This window comes from Limanda limanda, chromosome 3 (genome assembly GCF_963576545.1).
Source record: "Limanda limanda chromosome 3, fLimLim1.1, whole genome shotgun sequence".
Taxonomy (NCBI): Eukaryota; Metazoa; Chordata; class Actinopteri; order Pleuronectiformes; family Pleuronectidae; genus Limanda; species Limanda limanda.
This window is the reverse complement of record NC_083638.1, coordinates 5,974,821-5,985,158: the sequence shown is the minus strand read 5'-3', so window position 1 is coordinate 5,985,158 and position 10,338 is coordinate 5,974,821. Positions and strand designations below refer to the sequence as shown.

General features: G+C 39.4%; 1 protein-coding gene across 1 annotated transcript in view; it reads left to right on the top strand.

Annotated features, from left to right (window-relative positions):
• taldo1 (transaldolase 1) overlaps positions 1-7,927 on the top strand; it is an 8,819-nt gene extending 892 nt beyond the window's left edge. Inside the window, exons 2-8 of the mRNA XM_061068477.1 lie at positions 2,832-2,955; positions 3,704-3,811; positions 4,495-4,626; positions 4,764-4,939; positions 5,248-5,445; positions 7,226-7,371; positions 7,460-7,927. Coding sequence (XP_060924460.1) covers positions 2,832-2,955; positions 3,704-3,811; positions 4,495-4,626; positions 4,764-4,939; positions 5,248-5,445; positions 7,226-7,371; positions 7,460-7,492 — 917 coding nt within the window. The 3' untranslated portion in view covers positions 7,493-7,927. The remainder of the gene's footprint in view (positions 1-2,831; positions 2,956-3,703; positions 3,812-4,494; positions 4,627-4,763; positions 4,940-5,247; positions 5,446-7,225; positions 7,372-7,459) is intronic.
• The last annotated feature ends 2,411 nt before the right edge of the window (positions 7,928-10,338 follow it).

Genomic DNA, 10,338 nt, shown 5'->3' with positions numbered 1-10,338 from the left:
ACAGATGAAGAGGATTTTGTCAATTTTTTTTGTGCCACTAACCTTCCTGAACTCGTATGTGGCAAAGAAAACAAAAGAAAAGTTACAATTAGGACTTTTCAAAATAGAACCAGCAGATTTTGTAATGCATGCTATAAAATGACCAGGAAATTATGTAATTATATAAATGGTTGTCCTATAGTTTACTGTCTATTGACTCATAATAGTGATTATAACAACCGTCCTAAACTCAAAGATATGCATGGTACTGTCATGTATGACAAAGAAAAAGAAAAGAGACAATTGTGACTTTTCACGGTGGAACCATCACATGTTCAGGAAATTATTGAATTATCTAAATGGCTGCTGGATATTTATGTTGACTCATAAGTATGATAAACTTAATTTGTAAAGCACCTTTCATATAAGAAATGCAGCTCAAAGTGCTTTACCCACAATACAGATGCATAAATGCATATTAAAATGTAACAGATTGTAAGTAACATAAGAAGATGTTAAAACTACATTTAAAAGAAAAGGGAATAAGAAAGAAATAGAAAGAAAATTAAATAAAAAAAATACAGAAAAGGAAGAAAGTGATCAAAAATTATAAGGGTGTGAGGGCAAGTGCAATATCTAGTCAGAGGTTAAAGTAAAGACTAGTACTTTAATTTTGGAGTTGCTGTTCTTCATCTAATGTTTTTATTGTCTCAGTATTATTTTATATTAAATTACAACTTTTAGACCGTGCTTTCTGTTAGTCATGCTTTCTGTGGCTGCACACAAGCTACTGTATAATTACAATAACACATACTGTATAATTAAGTTCAGTACAACATAGCTCATAGTAAATTCTGTTGACTGGAATGTAATTGATTTTTGAAGCTTGTGGTTGATCATTGATCACGAATAATAGATATTGTGGGACTTTTCTATCTCTATTGTTTGACATTAAATAGATCAACCCCAAATAGAATTATAAAACATTAATTATATAAATTTATAGTAATTGGCTAAAAAATAAAACTATAATTTTATTTAGGTGTACAGTCCAATGCAGCAACATTAGCAAACACAAGGACAGAACTTCCCAACAAATAACAAACTACTTTTCAAGTATCTCATCAGTGGTAAAGACCTTTGTCGACAAAAATAAAGAAACATAGGCACAGTTAAAGCATCAATAAGAGCTGTCGTTATTCAGGATTTGCAGTTGGTCCTTTTCAAAAATGTTCACTTATGTCTGGTTTATGAAATCAAGGTTATGCCCAGATGTTGTAACGCTTCTCAGGTTTCACTTGTTGCGAGTGTAGACATGTTAAAATCAAGCACCAACGCCTCTGTTACACACAGACCTGCAAGAGCATGGTCAAACATGCTGTAACACCACCTTCTTACTTCACTTCTGCTATAAATGGTGGTTAATGTTCTCTGGAACATTAATTTAACTGGTGACAGGCGCCTGATGGGGCCTGTGCTGCAGGTCTGAGCTGCGGTTTGTCATTTGCTTATATGCATATTAATATCACCTCTAGATTAAGGTAGGATTGTGATTTTAGGTAGGCTATTGAGTTTCTTTCTTTCTGTAATGTTCGCTTTCATTTAATATTTCTAGTATCTTCATGCACTACAGTGCTCTTAGAACAGTGGGTGTGTAGAAAACTGGTTTTCTCTACACATGTGTGACACGGCTAGCAGTTAAATTACCATAATTCTTCACTGTGAAATGTTTGTTTCTCCTATAGTGGTACTTTAGATGTACTTTCACTTGCCTGTGTACGTACCCCCTCCAATAAGCTCCCAAGTCACGTGACTGCTAATGTTGTAAAGATGCAACCAGAATGATCAGTGCAAAAGGAACTGCATGTCCTCAACGGCCATTTGAGATCACTATTACATTATAGAAACATTATGAAACTACCCATCTGCCAACAGGCCAGAGCCCGTCTTCTGGGAATACTTTTATGAGCAGCTCGTAAACCGTGTAGTTTCTTGAACTGTATATCACCAGTATCCAGTCCAAACCCTCTGGTCTACTGAGGAATCCATTCTTTCTGCTGGATGAGGTTTGAGAGACAACTGGCTGCAGAACAGAGGCGGTCTTTGTTCTTGCGGCTGCAGAAGCTTGCACCACTGACTGAACTCACACTAAACCACTTTGCCCCATGACAAGGACCCGGCCGCTCTCGCATATTAAATCAAAAGTTGCAGGTCAGGCCTGTGAGTGGCAAGAGGGAAGATTTTAAAACCGTTCTCTAGCCTCTGGAACAACCTTAGTTACCATTACTCATCTTTATAAGTCAGTTTGTCAAAACTGTTAAGGACAGAAACATATAATCAAGCGTTTGTAATAAACAAATGACCATTTAACCAATTATGATACAGTGAAACCTCTGTCTTTCCAAAGGTGATATAAGATTGTTTTATCTTCATGTGATGATAAGAAATGCTGATCCGCCTTGAATGAATCTGAACAGGTTTTTCAGGGAATGGTGAAGTGTAACATCTACACACTAGATGGCGCAATTGCTTCACCAGACCAGCTGTATTTGGTTGAGTCAACAAGTCAGTCCTTTCCAAATTATAATGTGTAGAAAAATAACCTTGAAGGAAAACCTTGAATTACAGTATCAAACTGAAATCTTAGGTTTACGGCATATTTACATTGAAAAGGTTAAAAAAAACAAATTTTTATTATTATTATTAGACCTTAACTAAGGCCTGTACGATTCAAGGAAAACATGTGCAGTGTAATATAAATGCAAATTAAATGCAAAAAATAACCAATCTTGAACTTAATGAGGACTATGATATGCATGTATGTGACCTTGCTGTGTCTTCCAACCCTGCAGCTATTGAAGAGTACAAGCCTCAGGATGCCACCACGAACCCTTCACTCATCCTGGCTGCTGCCAAGATGCCAGCCTACCAGCAGCTGCTGGATCAGGCCATTAAATACGGCATCGCCAAAGGCGGGTAAGAGTTCTCACACGTTAGAGAGCTAAACCAGACACCTCTGAATTAAACAACTATTTTAATTACACCTCTTTGATAAGACCGGAGCTAAAACCTGAATATACACAGCTCTGACGTCTGAGTCAATCTGTGAAGAAAAGCCGAAGTAACATGTTAATTAAAGTATTATTATTAAAGATGTGATTTGTCAAACCGGCTACACCAGAGTACAGAGGTGTTAAAAAAAAAGGGAAGGGCCATTCTATGAGTAAAGTAACATCATAAAACAAAATGTACAGTAATGAAATAGTGTGTGTGTGTGTCTGTGTCTGTGTCTGATGCTGATAGGTACAGTTGTTAAATTTTACACTTTGTGTGCGAGTGACTCTCCTGGAAGATATTTATTCAGGAGTCTGTGGCCGGGGGGGAAGAAGCCATTCCACTGTCTGGGGGTGTGAGGCTGGGGAGTCCTTTATTACCATAGGGCAGATATAAACCCTGTAGGGCTTCCTGAGGCATCGCTGGGTGAATAACTCACACCCAGTGATATGCAATGCTGTATGCACAAGCTTCTCCAGCCCCTTGCACCCTATGCTGGTGTGGTTGCAGTAAACCAGGAGGTGAAGCATGCTGCCCCTGTAGAGCTCCCTGAGGAGTTGTGGTCTCACTCCAATTCTTAGGTGTCTGATCCCATAGAGACACTTATGGGACCCATGTTCAGTCCTTGTGGATGTTTGAGACATTCTGTTATGTTTCCTTCTTTGTTCAGAACTGAGGACGAGCAGGTTGCCCACATCATGGACAAACTGTTTGTGAGTTTCGGGCTGGAGATTCTCAAGAAGGTTCCAGGCAGAGTTTCCACTGAGGTGGATGCCAGGTAGGTTTCAACGACACGTCAAACTATGACAGGAAGCATTTAATGTGGCCCTGCAGAGACCTGCTATTAACATGCATCCTAGTATTTCGCTCACACACACACACACACACACTCAGGTTGACATTAGACTTGTCTGTCATTGTCAGAATGGCTTAAAATAACACAATTCGGTCTCCTCCAACCAAAATGGATTGTTTGCATACACCGCAGAGTAGACAGGTGTCATTCACAGACACAAAAGATGCCGTGAGAGACTGAAGCATTCACCTGACCTGAACAGTGACAACGGCAGTACCCAGAAGGAATTCCGGCTGCCTTCGGCGTTACTCATAATAGATTTGAGCAAACTGGTATTCACAGAACCCCTTATTAGTTATGTCATCACTCTTATGTCAAGAATACACTTCATCCTTTCATAACGTTTGCTGTGACAATAACTGCATTTATCTAAAAACCCTTTTTTAGTTTGTCTGTGGTCCATCTTTTCGCACAAGGGAAACAAAAGGAGCAAACCTTGTGTTTGAATGTATTTTAAGAACATATGATCACGTAGCAGCTGGGAATCAAACCACCGCTTTACTAAATAAACCTAAACTCCCAGCAGTGACTCAGCAGCCCCCTTAAATCACTGCAATTACACAAGCCAGTAATGCTTCATGTCTGTTTTGTTATACCCCTGACAGATTGTCTTTCGATAAAGATGAAATGCTTGCCAAGGCTCTGAGGCTCATCGCTCTGTACAAGGAGGCCGGCATCAGTAAGGAGCGTGTGCTTATCAAACTGTCTTCTACCTGGGAGGGGATCCAGGCTGGCAAGTGAGTGTGTGCTGTGTGTTCACTATGGTCCAGAAGTTGGTTTCAAATTGCACTGCAGGAAAAATGCCTCTTGTCATCTGGACCGATTTGCTGTTTGAAGGGCTTTTGAAAATAGCATTTATCTTTTCTTTGTGCAGGGAGCTCGAGGAGAAGCACGGCATTCACTGCAACATGACCCTGCTGTTCTCCTTCGCTCAGGCTGTGGCCTGTGCAGAGGCTAACGTTACACTCATCTCACCCTTCGTTGGACGCATCATGGACTGGTACAAGGAGAACACAGGCCGTAAGGGCTACGAGCCACATGAAGACCCAGGTAATACTGGCCAGTCCTGGCAATGAAACCCGCCTTTCTGTTTGTTATAGTCTAAAAGTAAACGGTTTATCATAAATGTATGGATTTATGTTTTTAGGATGTGAGTAACATGGGGTAAATGTGGATTATAAAGGTTTCCACTACATGTCAGAGCCTTAAAGAAGCCTTGTGAACACACATGTTGTTTGAGGAGAACTAAGTTTGAACACGGTGTCACTGTAATGGAACTGCAATGCTGCCGTTGGTGGTAAGATTTGGAACCAGAGACGTCCACATCTTTGACTAATCCCTTCTTCCCCCTCCCGAAGGTGTGCTGAGTGTGACCAAGATTTACAACTACTACAAGAAGTTTGGTTACAGCACCGTGGTGATGGGCGCCTCCTTCAGGAACACGGGTGAGGTCAAAGCCCTGGCAGGATGCGACCTGCTCACCATCTCCCCGGGGCTGCTGGCCGAGCTCAGCGAGGATCACAGCCCGGTCACAGAGATGCTCAATGTGGAGAAAGGTACTGCGCTTTGTCTCAAAGCCTTCCTGCAAAATACTTGTATTGTCATTGCACATGGACTTTCAGTGAACTGTAAATAAAGGAAGGGAAGAGGTTTGACCAAAATACTTCAGATTTAGCTGAAGGTAATCGCAGTTGGACTAAATTCTTTGACACCTAGTGAGATCAAAATAAATATATATATAAATAAACCCCGGCTTCTCTGCACGGCACACCTGTGATTACAATTTCACGCTTGCTTCAAAGGGCAATTGTGTTTTAGTATTTGGCCGTCGTTTAATTATATAGAGACAGTGTTGCCGTGACTGATTATGGGATAGACGCAGGGTAACTGGTTAGGCCAGGAGTTCAACTGAGGCACCAAATCAAAACAACCTTTAAACCTTAGTTTAAACCTGAGGGTTTTCTGAATTGACAACTTTTATTTAGCCTCTGAAGCAGAGGACATGAAATAAAAAAACATTTGATAAACATAAAACATTTGTCTCATTGTAAATCATAACCTTTTCCCTAAACTTTGAACATTGTAAGAGCGCAGGCAATTCCCCTGTTCTTCATCCTCCTCTTCCTCAAACAGTGAACTGTAAATATGGAAAGGGAAGAGGTTTGACAAAAATACTTCAGATTTAACTGCAGATAATCGCAGTAGGTTTGACTAAATTCTTTGACACCTGGTGAGATAAAAATAAATATATATATATATATATATAAATAAACCCTGGTATTCTGCATGGCACACCTGTGATTACAATTTCACGCTTGCTTCAAAGGACCATTGTGTTTAGTATTTGGCCACCGTTTAATTATATGGAGACAGTATTGCCGTGACTGATTATGGGATAGACGCAGGGTAACTGGTTAGGCCAGGAGTTCAACTGAGGGACCAAATCAAAACAACCTTTAAACCTGAGGGTTTTCTGAATTGACAACTTTTATTTAGCCTCTGAAGCAGAGGACATGAAATAAAAAAACATTTGATAAACATAAAACATTTGTCTCATTGTAAATCATAACCTTTTCCCTAAACTTTGAACATTGTAAGAGCGCAGGCAAATCCCCTGTTCTTCATCCTCCTCTTCCTCAAACATGTCTGACTGAGTCTTGGTCAGTTGTTCAGCAGGAACATCGTCTGAGTCTGAATTTTCTTCCTCTTTGTTTTAGTTGTTTTCATTTAACCACTTCTGCACTCTGCTTCAGTATTGCCGTTGCCACTTGGAGCATCAGTCCTTGTCTGAAACACAAGTGTAAAAGCTTCTTTGAGGCCTAAGCCCTAACAAGCATTTTGCATTTTCCCACAAGGTTTCGGAAAAACACAAAGTATTTCATCACGTCCTGAAAACGATAACAATATCATCCTGCTTTAAAGGGAAATGCACGCTACATGGGTTAAGACGTATATGCACAAGCCAATTGGGCATCAGGTCGCCCCAGTGGTGCTTTTTACTTCAGAGCCCAGATGCCCGGTTGTGATACAGCGATTATGTTGTAGTTGTTCACAGCAAGTGTTTTAAATAAACCCCGTATTAGGGTCCGGGTCTTTCATCCAAAAACTTAACTCCGCTCTTCAGTAAACCACCTGCCAAGTTAAAAGTGGAATGGATGAGCGATTATTGAGAGTCAACGGCCGGACAGAGACAGATTTCTGGATTTATTGGTTAAATTAAGACTTTGTGAGAGAGGCTCTGCACATATTTAAAGCTCATAGGTTTTAGTTTTGAGAGGGAATGTGTAATCCGTGAGCCCTGAACACATTTCCTCTTTGACCGGTTTGTTTCTGCAGCCAAGGCCAGTGATCTGGAGAAGATCCACCTGGATGAGAAGGCTTTCCGCTGGGAGCACAACGAGGACCGCATGGCAGTGGAGAAGCTGTCGGATGGCATCCGCAAGTTCGCTGCAGACGCCATCAAGCTGGAGACCATGATCAAAGTAAGGGGCTCGGGCAGCTGAGAGATGAGAGATGATTCCAAAGGTGTTGTTGAGTTTGCCATGCTCACTTTTTGTTTTTGAATCACAGGAGAAAATGCTCAATGTGAAAAACGGCAAGTAAAGGACAGATGTGTCTTCTCCGGCTGCGTCGGCAGGACGTGACAGAAGGTCCCAAGCACCAGAAGGCCTTCCCTCTCCTCACCTGACTAAACTCCAGGGACCCTCCTGAATGGACACCTCTCCTCTCTTAGACTGGGACCAGCGGTTTTCCGACCAAACATAAATGATTAATGCTAATGTCTGTGTGAGGTTTTTGTGAAATATTTACTAGAAACTTAAACGGAAAGGAACAACGTAAGCACTTTTGCAGGCGAAATGTCTTAATGAGACTTGAATAGTAATCGTGTGACTACTAGAAAGGACCATGTGCTCTCTTTGACCAGAAATGAAGATTAATCAGCTCCACACTCGGGTCGATAAAGACAACTGTACCATCATTTCTTAGAATATTATATTTTGCTCTTTGAATAAATAAACGTCTTAACCTTCACAGGTGTTTTGGTTGTGCTGCTCCTTTCTTTAACTGTTGCAACAGGTGTCTGACTGCATTGACTGTGTTGTTTTTGCTTCGTGACTGGAGGTAAACTGTAATTATCTTTTGCTGGTCCTCGTTGCGTGCAGCTAGTCATGCCTCTTATGCACTCTCTGGTTGAGCCGGTTTAACTTCATTCCACTTATGACCAAATTCACCCAAAGGTCCCCTTAACTTCCTGAGTCCTGTAGACGGAACACATTTACTGAAAGCTCCTAACACATGTTTAATGCCGGACTAGTATTATATATTGGGACTTCAAAACGTTACCACTGGCTCAAGGTAATCTGAGTCTTCATTATTTTTACTTGCGCTGTCTGTACATGTTTGATTTCTTTGTGGTTGTTGTGTTTCATTGATTCCGAGTTTAGAGTCAACACAATATTGTTATTTCTCCGGAGCTGGGAGATTTTGGTCTTGTGATTACTAAATTATATTTGAGTTAACACGATTGATCTTTAAGCTGACGATAATTATTGTTCCTAAACAGGAATAAATATAATAATGAGCTTGATTTAAAGTTTTTTATTTAAATAATAACCTCAGAAAAAAGTGACACCTGTGTTCTTCAGTGGTCCGTTTACAACAAAGAATAATACCAAATGAACTTTAACATGTTTCTTCAAAAGATTCAGCCTCTGTGTCTTTGCCAAGCTTAAGGGTTACGTCAGGTTAATTAGATTGCAAAATACTTTTAAACCTGTTTTGGAAGTCATGAGTTGCTCAGCTCTGTAATAACAAAAATATTCGAATCATTTCACCTCACAGCACAGACTGTTTCACCCTTTTAATCACACTGTAATTTAATTAGCATCTGTCTGCCTTGGAATGTGTCAAAATGAATTAAAATCACCCAAGTTAAGTATACTGCAATATTTATACACTAATATACAGACAGTACACATCACATAAAAGATCAGGGTCCTATTAAACTGTGCAGGGGCCTTATCTATTGTAAACAAAGATAAACAAGAGAAATATCCAAACTAATATAGTATTTGAACTGTGGTTATCAATCAAGGGATCGAAGTTGGTTTGTTTCTGGTTCGAGTTTGATTTTGATTGTTTTACTTTCCTATTTTTGTTGAAATTAGAAATTAATATCTACTAGAACTTGTCTTTTGTGCCACTGCTATTTCAGTGCTCAGCTTTATTGGTCCAATGTCTCCTTAAAGCATTAAACATTTAAAAAACGTGTTATTTGACATAAAAACTAATTCGTTAGATGAACACTATCGGGTCAAGGTCAACAAAAATACTATGGTCTGAAAACACATTTTCCAAGATATCTCCTCTTTAAAGTAGAGTTAGAAAGACAATGTGAAGTTTAAAGTGATCGGTAAATTATTCATGATTGTATCGTGTATAATCTGAGAGGACGACGTCGGGCAAGAAAATATATTTTTCCAGATCTCTCTCTGCCTTAAGATCACATGGTAGGAATTACATTATTTAAATCTACAATTTTAAGTCAGAAAATGTCGGGAAATATAGTTTTTTAATGCATAGATGCTTTATTAGTCCTCAGGGAAATTTTGGTTTGATTTATGTATATATTTGTGAATTATTTTTTAATTTCTATTTACATCTATAATATACTGTAATCCTATACTAATCAGTACTATAATGGATGGGCCCAGTGGAGATACATATGTGTCCTGCAAGGTGAATTCAGATTTTTTTCATTTCAATTTGTATAAACATGAAAAACGCTATATAACTGAAATGCATTCATATTAATTGTCATATTTTTGTAGCCAGTCGCATTAAGAGACAAGATCTACAGCTGATTTTAATCAATCAACCATTCGTCATTACGTGGTATAAATGACACCATGATGATGATGCAATGCTGTTACAATATTAAAAGTATTTGATTGTGTTATATACAATGACAGTTTTGAGTATATACAGTAGTATATATCGGTCCTCATCATGATTGTGCAGTCGTATGCAACAAGTGTCCTGTTGGTGTTCCTTCCTTTGTTTTATCATTTGAGTTCTGACTGTGTCTACGACTGCGAATGTGAATTTCGATTATTTCTTTAAATATCGTGTTTATCTTTGTTGTTTCATGTTAAAATCGCTTGTTTAAGCCTCAGACGATTTGTTGGTTATTTACCTTTCATGCATACAGTACATACCACAAGCTCCACACCCTACCAATGGAAAAAGTTTTGACATACCAGGAGTTTCAGTCAACATGGTAATTATGGGATATACTTTTTCTCCTAAACAATGACAGAGCGGTTCCATCACATCCTCGTCACACTGACGTCAATCAGCAGCCATGTCTCCGAAAGTTTCAAACCTCAGTACGTCTTTCAAACAACACATTAGACGTTAAGAGACACATCACACGAGTCTGCTCCGTG